The sequence below is a fragment of the Lolium rigidum genome, chromosome 6 (genome assembly GCF_022539505.1).
Source record: "Lolium rigidum isolate FL_2022 chromosome 6, APGP_CSIRO_Lrig_0.1, whole genome shotgun sequence".
NCBI classification, from domain to species: domain Eukaryota; kingdom Viridiplantae; phylum Streptophyta; class Magnoliopsida; order Poales; family Poaceae; genus Lolium; species Lolium rigidum.
The window spans coordinates 169782388-169795126 of NC_061513.1; the positions used below are offsets into that span (position 1 = coordinate 169782388).

At 45.2% G+C, this 12739-nt stretch overlaps 2 protein-coding genes across 2 annotated transcripts; one reads left to right on the forward strand and one right to left on the reverse strand.

Moving 5' to 3' along the window:
• Positions 1-2949: 2949 nt before the first annotated feature.
• LOC124667130 (protein YIPF1 homolog) lies at positions 2950-5777 on the forward strand. Its single transcript, XM_047204459.1, has 5 exons — positions 2950-3082; positions 3166-3286; positions 3378-3588; positions 4664-4931; positions 5284-5777. The coding sequence occupies exons 1-5, from the start codon at positions 3023-3025 to the stop codon at positions 5488-5490; spliced, it is 867 nt and encodes a 288-aa protein (XP_047060415.1). The 5' UTR covers positions 2950-3022; the 3' UTR covers positions 5491-5777.
• Positions 5778-8531: 2754 nt separating this feature from the next.
• On the reverse strand, positions 8532-12386 carry LOC124661462 (N-alpha-acetyltransferase 50-like). The gene is made up of 3 exons (XM_047199317.1): positions 12107-12386; positions 11637-11759; positions 8532-8874 (listed from the first exon to the last, which is right to left on the reverse strand). Exons 1-3 carry the CDS (start codon positions 12306-12308, stop codon positions 8657-8659), a joined length of 543 nt encoding a protein of 180 aa, XP_047055273.1. The 5' UTR covers positions 12309-12386; the 3' UTR covers positions 8532-8656.
• Between the last annotated feature and the right edge of the window lie 353 nt (positions 12387-12739).

Here is a 12739-nt window from a genome sequence, read left to right on the forward strand (position 1 = left end):
GGATAGCTACACTTTTCATTGTCTAATTTCCTCCATCAGAAAAAAAAATCCAATGTCATGCTCTGTTTGAGGGCTACTCCGGTGCTCCCCCCTAAACTAAGTTGAAGGGTCATAGTTGATATTTTTTCCTGTGTTGGATCCGCCGAAATTCATGTCTAGCCCATATATACTTGTCTATATTGATACAATATGTATACGTCGCGCAAGGAAAAAGAAGAGATCACATAAGCAAGATCTTTATAGCATTTTTTTTTATTTCGGCACACGCACGTGACCGTAGATACGTATAAAACGAGGTACAACACAACGGCAGACCATACGGCCTGTACATGGCTGTACGGACGGTGGACCTACACTCAAAATTACGATCGTGAGCCCTCTTACGAACATCTATGGAAAGATCTCCACCATTATTGTATTTTACGTGCCCATATTTTTTCCAGGGGAGGAGCACCGGAGCAGAAGTGGCTCTGTTTAGAAAAAAGTATGTCTTGGTCACACTAGGATAAAAACATTTATTATGGTAAATCTCAACATAGTTTGCACAAAAGTAAAAAATATATATATTTATTTAGAGCACCTACAAGGACTCCGGTTAATAGTAGCTTTGTTGGGAGTGGAGATTTCTGGCTCCCGGTGATCTTGTTATTTAAAAAAATCAAAAGTCATATTTGGAGTTCAAAATAAATTTGGGAAAAAATTTGATGCAGACGGTAATATACCCTACAGACGTGTAAAATATCAATTTAAAATAATTTGTATTTGAAGTTACACAAAAATGACAAATCGTGGATTTGAGTATAGTGAACAATGCACATTTTCAAATCTAAAAAGAATCAGATTTTGCCATTTTTGAGCCCATAATAAAAGTAATTTTGCAATGTGAGTTCGCAAACTTGTAGGATATATCATTGATAATGTTTAGAAATATTTTCAAAAAAAATTGAAACTTGAAAAATATGATTTGATCTTTTTAAATATGGAGTGACCACTGGAACTCACGAGCCAAAGAAACTTTTCGCTTTGTTGGTCTAGTTGATGTCACGCTACTCCTCCAACACCAGGGGACTCTCTCGTACCATCCATCAGTGATCACCACGGCCTCGGAGGCAACATTTCAAGTTTTCAACCACATCTCTTCAATGTAAGCGAAATTGAGGAAGGTGTAGCTTATGGCAAAAGAGCGGCATACTCACCAAGCAATCTGTGAAAAGAACTAGGGGTGCAAATTGGGGTGAGCGTTAGAATACCCTCACATCTAAATTACATATGTTTGGAAATGTATGTTTTCTTAGGCAGATTTATATATTGAGGGACGGAGGTAGTACTTCAATCAGATGAATGAACTTTCCAAAATCACATAACTTTGTAGATAAAAAGAACTATGTGTAGTTCATTTGCTTGAAGTAGAGAGAAATGGAGGGTACGATAAGGATGCGTTCGGTTTGAGAACCTGGTGAAATGTAATGTCATGGTTCCATTTCAAAAGAATGAGTTGGTTCAATTCTTGTGTTTAGTTTGAGCTAGGATATGGAATGGGTTAGTTGACTTAGTTCCTTACTACTATAACGAATGTTTAGCATGTTTCTTTGAACTTGGATTTCCTTTGTACTCTGAATACCTTCTTCAAGGTACTGACCTTTTCGTAAAAAGAACATTTTTTGAGGGAAGGCACTAACATTTGTTTACAGCGCACTGACCGATGGGGTCACAAGTACTACACGCTACACGGCGTTTTTTTTCGCACTACTACCGTCGGACGTCTACATATCGATATGGCGCGGGTTCATAAGAGCATGTCTAACAGGCCCCGTATTTCGCTGCCCCGTATAAGGCTCTAATTTCGCCCCGTATCGAAAAACTGCTCCATTTCGAGCCATGCCGTCTAGCAGACCCCGTATTTCGCCCCGTATTTTCAAAAATTTAAACCCCGGGAAGTTCATCTTCATTGATCATAGTAGGGAGCATACACACATATTGATCATATACTACGGATCATACTACGGATCATACTACTTAACCTACCTCTACTCGTCCAGGATGACGTAGGGGATGAAGGCGATCCTCGCCGCCTCCTCCCGCGCCTCCCGGGCCTCCCGCGCCCGCCGCGCCTCGAACTCCCGGACGGCGGCGATGGCCGCCGCCTCCTCCTCCGCCTCCGCCGCCGCTTTCTCGGCGGCATCCGCCTCGGACAAGGCGACCGCACGGCGGTAGGCCGCCTCCTCTTCCTCCTCTTCCGCCGCCGCCGCTTCCTCCTCGCCGCCTCCGCTTCCTCCGCCGGCCGCCGCTGCTGCCGATGGTCGCCCTCCATTCCGCCAACGCCGCGCGGTCGCGCGCCCACCGCGCGCGCCATTTGTCGAACGCCTCGCCGCTCATCGGCTGAGCGGCGGGTCCTCGCTGTACCACCGCCCACCCGCGGCGAACTCGCGGAGCGGGTCCGGCACGTACGGCGCGCCGGCGTACTTGCAGAGCCGCGCGACGGCCGCCGGCGGCCGAGAGTTTGCACTTCGCCCGCCACGCTTCCTTACGGTGTCCGGCGAGCGGGATCGCTTCGATCCGCTCGCCGGCGAGGACCTCACCGCGGCGGCGGGAGTCCATCCTAGCTTTTGGGGTGGAATGCGTGGCGGGAGAGCGGCTAATTGCTCGCCGGAGCGAGGAGGAGGCGAGCGGCGCGCGGCGGAGCTAGGGTTGCGAGCGAGGGTTAACCCCTCACTCGCACCTGCGCCCACTATATGTACGGGGCGACGGGGCCGATTTCCCGGGCCCGTATTCCGCCGAAACGGGGCGGCCCGAATACGGGGCCTGCTAGACGGCCCAAACCGCGCCTGCCCCGTATGTCGCCGGAATTTTACGGGGTGGGCGGGTTATACGGGGCCTGTTAGACATGCTCTAACAGCCGCAACGTCACGAGATCCGAGTAAAACCATCCCTCCTTTCACTTCACGCGGCCGGCCGAACTCCCCACCTTGCTGCCAGACGCTTTGCTCCGCCCCGAAGCTTCCCTCCTCCGTCGCCGGCCAAGATGATGTCCGGCGGTGGCTACTCCGCCCTCGACGACCCCAAGGCCTCCGGATCCGTCCCGGTAAGTACCCACCCGCCCGCCAAACCCCCGCACCGCTCACCCATCTCTTCTCGCGCCTCACCACCTCCTCGCGTCCCGGGCAGGCGGCGACGGGGCCAGATCCGCAGGCCATCAAGTTCACCGACTCCAACCTCCAGACCTTCCCGCCTTCCGACACCAGGGGCAAGATCTCCGGCGCCTACCGCCCGCCCACCGACGCCGACGGTGAGATCAGATCTCATCCTCCTCTTCTTCTCCCTGCTCTCTGACATTGGGTCTCCCGCGCGGATCTGACCTGGCTCTAGCGGCTATGCAGACACCTTCTCGTCCAAGGCTGGAGGAGGCGGAGGCGGGGGCGGTGGGGGCCCGGACGATGCCGCGCAGGGCGGCTGGTTCCGGATGTTCTCCGTCGCTGCCTACAAGCCCTACTTCGACGTCGACACCTCCGACGTCGTCGAGAGGATCTGGGAGTCGGTCTTCCCCTTCCGCGGCACCTTCACCGACAAGACTTCCGAGAAGCCCGACCTGTATGCTTCCACACCATTCCCCACTCTTCCATTTGGCTTAGGTTGTTTCTTTGGTGCTACGATCCGTATGCTTAGAAGCGAATCCGTGGGATGTATTGCTCTTGAACCAGCTGATCCTTAATAGTGGTGAATAATGCCTGTGAACAATGCCAATGGCGGTTCAGATTATTCGTTGGTCTTGAAATGATCTTGTGATGTTAGGCCCACTGTTTATACGAGGGGGCAGGGTTTATTTTCAGTACACGGCGAGACATTGTTTGCTATTGACATTTCTTGTTTAGTAAGTGGAATACTGGTTATTTTCATTTCATAATCCGAAAGGAAAGTTAATCATTGATCGCATGGTATTTCCTAGCGCTCTTTTCCTTTAGCCATAGGTTCCAAAATTTGTAATGTTCAATGTGATCTACACCTTCAAATATTCAAACACTTAGTTTGAGGTTTCATTTTAGCTATTTCAGTGCTCTGTTAAATTTAGCTGGACTCTTTCATCTATTGTAGTTTATCGCATAGTTGACAAGATGGTCTGTAGAATACACCTGGATTGTGATACAAAAAATGTGTACTCTTACACATGGTATGCAGCTAAAGCAGATGTTAATGTATCTGTCTGGATTATTTTTCCTTCAAAGAACAGTACAAAGTCCGAATAACAGCAACTTAAAGGCATTACTTGCTTCACAAAGATTTGGTGTCTGTAGCTAACAGTCAGAATGTCAGATACGATCATAAATAGCTTGTGATATGTACAGAGTATCCTTTGCGACACTTCCAATTATATATATGTGCCATCTATTTTATTACCTATGTCAACATTTCACGATGATAATAGGGACCATGTGTGCTGCTTTTAAATTACAGTTCACCATATTTTTATTTTAGCTAACCTGTCAATTCTGTGCAAGATTTTATCTACAAATAATTAATTTAACAATTCCTTTTACTGAGTGGTGTATTACTTACAAATCAATGGGGTCATTAAGAGTTTCAAATTTGAACTTCTAATCAAGTAACTTTGGAGCTGTAGACACTGATTATATACCTGCTAGTTCTCATCATAACTTGTTTTTAATAGGTACGGGCCATTCTGGACATGCACCACCCTGATTTTTGTTGCAGCATCCATTGCCACATTTGTCACCTACCTGTCCCACAAATGGCACAAGAAAGAGTGGACCTATGATATTAACCTGGTTACATGGTCTGCTGGCTTATTCTATGGCTATGTGACATTTGTTCCCCTTGGGTTATATGTCATTCTGAAGTACTTCTCAGCACCTGCTGGGCTCGTGCAGTTGTGGTGCCTGTATGGATACTCTCTGTTTGTCTTCATTCCAGCATCTGTAAGTAACATCCTAAAATTCGGATATGCTTTGAATTCTATTTAGAATATTGTTAGCTGCTCTGCTATGGTTCATCCTTTCGAGTTTAGGCTTCTATTTCTATTTCAATTTGTGTAGCAGTTTAGTTTGCAGTATATAAGTTGTCTATCTGCTATTCACTGATCCTTTATGATTCGGTCCGTGACGTAGTATATCATTTAGGGTTGTTGGTTCCATGTCTTCTTTAGCAGGCAAACCAACAATCCATTTAAGTGATTTACTCCTGCCTACACTTATGCGCCATAAACTAAGTAAAATGAGGGGCATTAATTCAACTCAGGACTAACATTTGTCTTCTACTTTTGCGATACAGCTTCTGTCCATTGTGCCAATAGAAATATTCAGATGGGTTATTGCTGGTGTCGCTGGGTTTATGTCTGCTACCTTCGTTGCTGTCAATCTCCGTGCCCACATCTTAAACTCTGGGGAGAGGTGGTTTCTGATTGTAGCAGGAATCTTCTTGTTGCAGTTGGGATTGGCCGTCTTGCTGAAACTTTATCTCTTCACGATAACTGTATAGGGAATGGTGTCTCTGCTTGTAATAGTCAGAAATGACAATGCAGTTTTCCATGTCTGAGTCGATTCATTGATGTAATTTTCCAGGTATACATCCCACCTTACATGTGACACTCAGGAACGAACACATACCACTTCATTAGCCTCTGAAATCATTGTAGAAATGGCAAAATGTCCTTTTGTTGTTACGAGGTTAAAGTATGTTACCGCGGCTGGAATATCCTTGTGGTTTACCTTGTGTTCCATTACTTAAGATTAATAATAAATCATAAATAGCTATACTTTTTACTACATATTCGCATGTATCGTGGGAATGCTTGTTGAAATATTAGCTTGGTTTTATTAGATCAGGGCAGCATATTAGAATTAGCTTAACATATATTCGTTTTATGTTTGTGGATGATCATGCAGGCAATTATCAACTCCCATATCCGATCTTTTGACTAGGTAAGAGGGGGGCACCGGACGATAGCAAAACGTTGTTAGAGCACACCAAATACCTGCTTAACATCCTTCATGGAAGCCCCTGACAAACCAAGATCCTTTTCCCATGATAGGGCTTGAGATTCTCTTCACAAATGTTAACATCTTAGGTAGATGCCATCCGCTAGGTAGTATTTCTTGGTGTAATCGTGATAATTGATCACATAGTTCACCAGAGGAGCATGTCCTTCAACAAGCTTGGCGAATACATTTGTCACCAGAGCGTGTCCTTCAACAAGCTTGGCAAACAATTTGAGCACTGCAGCACACTCATGTTGACATTGTGACATCTAGCCAGCCATATAAAAGAAATCATGCCAAATTCACATATCTTGGTATGCCACAGCCTGAAGTACCACACTGCAAGCTCATTTGTGACTTTTGTACATTCTTTGCCAAGCAAATAGAAAGTTTTTCATGATTAATACATGCAATCGATGCTTTCAAACATCTGGAAATCCTCTTGCTTTGTTATGTGGCATAATCCGGGCAACGTCTTTTGCAGCGGGTGTTCTCACGTATAATTCTCCAACCACGACCACCATACCCGGAAAACCGGTACATGCACTCAATAGCAGTGGATTCGGCCATGGACAGATAGTCATCATGAGCTCCATAGGCAAGCATCTTCAAATAAGCAGTGCATTTTTTTATCAAGGAAAAACCAATCGTGCCAACACAGTTTTGCTTGCAAACGAAGTTGGCGTCGAACTCATTGACGGCAAACACAATCTTCATAAACAACTTGCAAAATACCACATCTCCGTGTGGTGGATAATCAGTAGTCGGTGTACAACATGCAATAGCTCTCCAACCTCTGGCTCGGCTTGCTCTTGCACCGCCACGGCCTCGAACCTCCACACCGCCCCTTCAAATCCCGACTGTACGTGCCTAGGAGACAAGAGTGGATTTTCATATGCTCGTCATCGTCGATGGCAGCAACATCGACCTCTTCCTCCAACAGTCATCGTTTGAATCCATGTCCAGGCAAATTGCCGAACACCTAGCGGGCAAGATGGTCACGAGAGGGGCTCAGGAGTGTTAGCGGATGATAAAGGACGGCGAACCGGGGGCTGGTGGATGGCGAGGTAGGGCAGGGGTTCTTCTGCAAGGCGGTCCGACCATTCCGTCAGTGGGAAACGGTGGAGGCGGAGAGGGGTGGCGTGGGCATGGGTGGGGAAAGGGGCGAAATGGAGAAGATTTTTCTCTCTCGTCACCCACAATGCTGGCCCACCCGCTATTCAGCTCCATCTGATGCCCCGATGAAAACAGGTTTTAGGGGAGACAGCTAGGGCAGTAGCATACGCCAATAGTTTATACATGGAAGTACGAGCATACTGTTATCTCCGCCCAGAGATCCAAACATAGAACACCAAGGAGAGGGGGATCCTAAATCGCCCTTCGACCCTGACTCCCCGAGATATAGCGGCCAGGCAGGCCGCTATCGGGTATCCTAGATAATAAACTTATCTAGGCCAAGCTGTTTTTTTAGAGAATGTTGGCACTTTATTGATTAAGCAACATCAACACATAGTACTTCTCGGATAGAATCCGGAATAACATCAAAAGAGAAATTACATAAATTTGGCTCACTACTCCGAGCTAAAGTATGTGCCGCAACATTCATATGACGGCCGTAATGCTTGAAAGAACAAGTGGCGAACTTAGCAGCAAGTTTTTTGATATCACTTACAACGGCTCCCACTTCAGACCGATCCCTCTCCCGGAAAAGAATATGCTGAATCATCGATAAGCAATCTGAGACTAAAATGATGTTTAAGAAACCGTGATCTTTTGATACCGTCAGCGCTCGCCTGATAGCCGTAGCCTCAGCAACTTCAGGGGAGATGATGCCACCAATGCTTTCGTTGCAAGCCATTAGCATAGCACCTGTGTGATCACGTACCACTGCTACCCAGCCCATCCGTCTCTCCGCAGCAAAGATCGCAGCATCCACTTTAACACAATTACACAAACCAGTCCCTTCCGGTGGTGGAATCCATCGTGACTTTGAGGAAGATTCACACGTTTTTACGTTACCAAGCTGTTGTGTGTATTTGTTCAGGCTTAAAAATTAGCTCATTCTGAAGGAATTTGTTAGATGCTCCCTCTTAACATGTCATTTGCTGCCCTCTTTGTCTTTGGGGCCTCACGGCATCCATGACGGATTTCATCTGGAAGTTGTTAAACACTTCTCCTTCCCGGTCCCAAAATGATTGTCAGCGCCACAAATCCCCACCACCGTCATTAGATTACATCCTGTCTCTCTCGCCCACTTTGTTAGAGGATCTGCCTGAAACAACATATCCTAACAAAACACAAATTTGCGCTAGCTAAAAACTGAACCATCAAGAATTACAACCTATTTCTGAACTAACGCAGTACTCCAACATCTTGGTTCAGCTACACCCAAACATGCCAGAATGAGCAGGCAGAAAGACCAATGTTGTTTATGCAAGGCCAAAAACTCATAATTGTCAACCGCTCACAGCAAATCAGTAGAGTAGTTAAGGCAGGCACGCATGTTACTGGAGCGGGGTGGGATAAAGAACACAGACAATGTAAAACTGATGTCTCAGTCATGCAGCCAGGGTACTCATGTTTACAAAGTAATGTTAGAACTCAGACAAAAATGAAAACGTAATGCAACAGGATCATAGTTGTCACAAGAGCAGGGCGGTGGCTGCTCATTTCTTTGTAGGAGCCTGACCAATAAATTTGGTAAGAACGTGACAATCCGGCGGAGTGATGTTCTTATAGTACTGATATATCGTCTCTGTTATTTCGAACCCAAACTTCTTGTAGAAAGCAATTGCATCGTCGTTGTTTGTCTGAACATGCAAGTATATCTCCGGGATGTTCTGCTTCGCACAGAGATCGAAAACATGGTTCAGCAGCTTAGTTCCTGCCAAAACAAAACGAATCAATTATAACGCAGCACAGATTGTACACTTCTACTCTTAAAAGGCAGCTTGTGATGTTGCCACTTGGCAAAAGCAAACTATTCACATTTCCTTGGATATCGTGAAAAATAATACAAAAAGCGAAAGCATCATAGGTGTATTTCAAGCATGTGAAGTTTAAAACAAATTCATATTCATATTCTTTCAACTAGCATTCATCTTTTGAGACCGTGCTGCTGTAGGGGTAAGGGGTAACAAACAAAAAATGCTGCAGTGAGTTGCCACACTATTTTTTCTTATCAAACATAACCATCCAAACAGTCCTAAAACGTGTATATGAACCTTTCAATTGAAGCAAACTCAAATTTCTTGGCACCACAATGTGGCCAGAGCTTTCTAAAACTGTTTTGTGTAAACTCCTGAAATACTCATTTACCATCAAAGGAATCTTATTGCCAAAAGGCATGTTAGCAGTCAGTGCAGTGTGGGAAAAGGTGTAGCCTAGCATTAAGAGGACTCTGAAACGTATATAAACAAACAACACAGTATGAATAACTGCTAGGTGAACCACATGTGCTATCTAGTCACTAGGAGGACGGACATACCCAACTTACTATCATTGGATAGTACGATTGACGGGGCAGCGGTTGCTAAAAGAAAGCATGGAGAAGCAGCTATTGTTCGAAAAATATTGGAGCAGAAGTTGTGAAATCAGGCCAGAGTTTCTTTTAAGTTAGATGGTGTAAAATCCTAAAATTCTCATGTTAGCAGCCAACAGTGTGATATTAGCATTTAGAGGTCTCTGAAACTTACCAACAAACAACAAAGTATGGATAGCTCATTTTATGCAAAGATACTACTAGCTAAGCAAGGCTAACCCCATGTGCCACCAAGTCACGGGAAGCGGTGTGTGTGCATACTAACATACTATAATTGGATAGGATGACCGACGAGGGCAGGGGTTGGTCGCAAAGCCAAGCATGACCATTGCTCAGAAAAAAAAAATGAAGAGGCAGCCCATAATTTTTTGTTGCGCGACGATCTTTAACCTTATTCTTACTGTAGTTGAAGTCACAAGGTATTTTATTGCAGATGTGTTAACACTAGTAACATCATTGTCGGGGCTTCATTTGGTTTGGGAGTACTACTACTATTACTCACATGCTCTTCCTCCTGCAAAAAATTGCAAGTGCTCATTCTGGTGGAGGGACTGTCTGAAAGACTGAAACTTTTGCCCACTTCTAAAAGTCTTGCTACATGTTATCTACATAATGGTTCCTCAGTGCTCCTATGGCATGATAGTTGGCACAGTCAGGATCTAAGGCAGGTCTATCCACATTTGGCACCATTTGCTAAAAAAATAGAATTTCTTCGGTGCAGCACCTCTCTTAGACTCTTTGTTGGATTTGTTTCACTTGCCTCTGTCAGCTGGTGCATTTGCTGCATACCAGGATTTCAGTGTTCTAGTGGCAAATGCAAATGATGGAGAAGGTTCAGATTCTTAGTCAAATCCATGGGGACCCACGTTTTTTTGTATCCAAAGGCAATTCTTATTTATGAAATGAGAGATATCCTGATCAGATTCCCACCGCTTTTGGTTGGTTATGGAAATCATGCTGCCAGCACAAACATAAGGTCTTTTTTTCTGGTTGCTGCTTCAGGACAGGCTAAACCCTAGAGCTGTGCTGCAAAGAAGAATTTTTTTCATGCCTGATTACACTTGTATGTGCAATGAGGGAGTTCTAGAAACAAGAGAATGTCTGTTTTTTAACTGCCCTTTTGCAAAGGCTTGCTGAAAAAACCTACGCCCAAATAGGGATATCTCTGCTAATCAAACTCCTTTGGAATGCATTGCATATCTGAAACAGCAGCTGAATAAACCTTTCTTTATGGAGTTGATTATGCTGGGAGCTTGGGCTATTTGGAAAACTAGGAATGCATTCATATTCCAAGGAATTAGGGCTAATTTATATAGGTGCGGAGCTCTTTAAGGAGGAACTTCACTGGCTCAAGTTCAGAGCAAAGAGGACGAGTTAATCACTTTTTTCAACTTGGATAAATAGCTTCATTTAATCCTTATTATCATTTTTCTGTACAAATATATTTTACTCTTGCAAATACAAGAACCAAAAAATATATAAATATGTGCAGTAGAATGCAGCTGTTGTCTGTCAAAACAATCAGTGTCAGCCCATTATTTCTAACCTATTTTCCTGTGCTGAATTTCTGATACATGTAAATGTTTTCTTTTAGAACTTGCATGACATCAACAGCTGCAACGATTACATATGAACAAGCATATAGAACGGTACATGTTAAAATCCTTTTCTCCTTAAATAAAATCCTTCTCCAGAGGAAGTAAGTATTACCATCTACACAACAATAAAACACATACCATGTCCTACAGGATATAACGTGATAAGAGTATTAAACCTTAATTTCATGAGCAGATGTGGCAGATAGTCACTATCTACAATCTTTGACACACCCAACATGATTTTAATAGAAGATGCTGGTATAAGCATGATCATCATCATTTGTTGGTAGAGTTGAAATTAGGGTACAAGATAAAATGCAGATGATGCAATGCAGTAGCCATACAACTATTCAACAATTACTATCTGATCCACAATGTCAGCAACCAGGAAAATAAGCACCCAGTTATTATCTTACTTGTAAGGTTCTAGGCTTCATGAGCAAACCCCAATAGGGTGTTCTTTTCATATAACCAAAAAATAAGTTTAGGTAGGAAAACAAATCTCACCAAGACCGAGACCACGGTAGGGCGCCAATACACCCAGAGTCATGATATAAACACAGACCGCCCCTCCTTCCTTCTTCTCCAGGCGACAAGCAATTGCCCCAACACATATATCGCTGTAGTAAGCTACAAACAGACAGGAAAAAAACAGCAATCAGACAACAGCAGTGACATATTCTTTCATACACGAAATCAGCCGAACCCAGCAGAGAAATCAATGTACCGGCAACCTAGATGCATACATACAACTAAGGGGGGCATTCTAAAATCCAAATCCAAATGGTTATTCCTCCCCAATCTCGCAGCAATCAACCGTTTCCTGCCTTCTGTCCGCAGATCCAATAGGTGGAAGCGAGCGGATACAATCCCAATACAGGAAACGACCCAGATGAGGTCGCGAACTGATCCCGGCGGCGCGAGGTAGGGATTCGGACAAGATTGGAAGAGACGGATGGGGAAGGGGGCGTGCTCACCGAGCTTGGAGAAATCCTTGGAGGCGATGGCGTCCTGGTAATACTTGTCGTTGTAGCGGACGGGGAAGAGCGCCGTGTTGAGCTTCTTGAGCTGCATCACGTTCTTGTCCCGCAGACCGTCGAGGGACGTCCGGGCGACGCCGCCGCCGCCGCCGCCGCTCTTGTCCTTGCTCCCGGCTGCCTCTCCTTCCCCAGCGCCCATGCTCCCCGCCCCTCTTGCTCGGATGCTCTCGCCGTCGCCGTCGCCGTCTCCTTGGCCTCTCCCGAGACTCGAAAGTTTGCGTGCGATGCGACCACGGCGGCGGGTGCGATGCGACCACGGCGGCGGGTGCGACTAGCGACCAAAACCCTTCCGCTGTTTTGTTGTTTTCGCTACTTCTGACTGCTTTCGCTGACACATCGGGCCTACCGACACTCACCGACCGCGGCAAGAAACGAAGCACCATTGCCTTGCGTTGCGTGCCCTTGCATATTTTTTAAGAATTTCAGGATTTTTTTTGTGGGGGGAGGGGCCCACTGGAAGATTTTTACATCATGCACCAAAGCTGGGCGAATGAAATCTGTCGGGTACCTTGGATACAAGTTTATTCGCGTGTACGATGTAATTTATTCACCTTAATCTTGAATTTTTCA

What these genes read in the sequence shown, in the direction of transcription:
- LOC124667130 (XM_047204459.1), top strand. Translation starts at nt 3,023, where the DNA reads ATGATGTCCGGCGGTGGCTACTCCGCCCTCGACGACCCCAAGGCCTCC. An exon ending in AGGCCTCCGGATCCGTCCCG is followed by an intron (nt 3,083 to 3,165) that starts GTAAGTACCCAC and finishes CGTCCCGGGCAG; the next exon opens with GCGGCGACGGGGCCAGATCC. An exon ending in ACTTCCGAGAAGCCCGACCT is followed by an intron (nt 3,589 to 4,663) that starts GTATGCTTCCAC and finishes TGTTTTTAATAG; the next exon opens with GTACGGGCCATTCTGGACAT.
- LOC124661462 (XM_047199317.1), bottom strand. Translation starts at nt 12,308, where the DNA reads ATGGGCGCTGGGGAAGGAGAGGCAGCCGGGAGCAAGGACAAGAGCGGC. An exon ending in CAAGGATTTCTCCAAGCTCG is followed by an intron (nt 11,760 to 12,106) that starts GTGAGCACGCCC and finishes GTCTGTTTGTAG; the next exon opens with CTTACTACAGCGATATATGT. An exon ending in CTACCGTGGTCTCGGTCTTG is followed by an intron (nt 8,875 to 11,636) that starts GTGAGATTTGTT and finishes TTGTTTTGGCAG; the next exon opens with GAACTAAGCTGCTGAACCAT.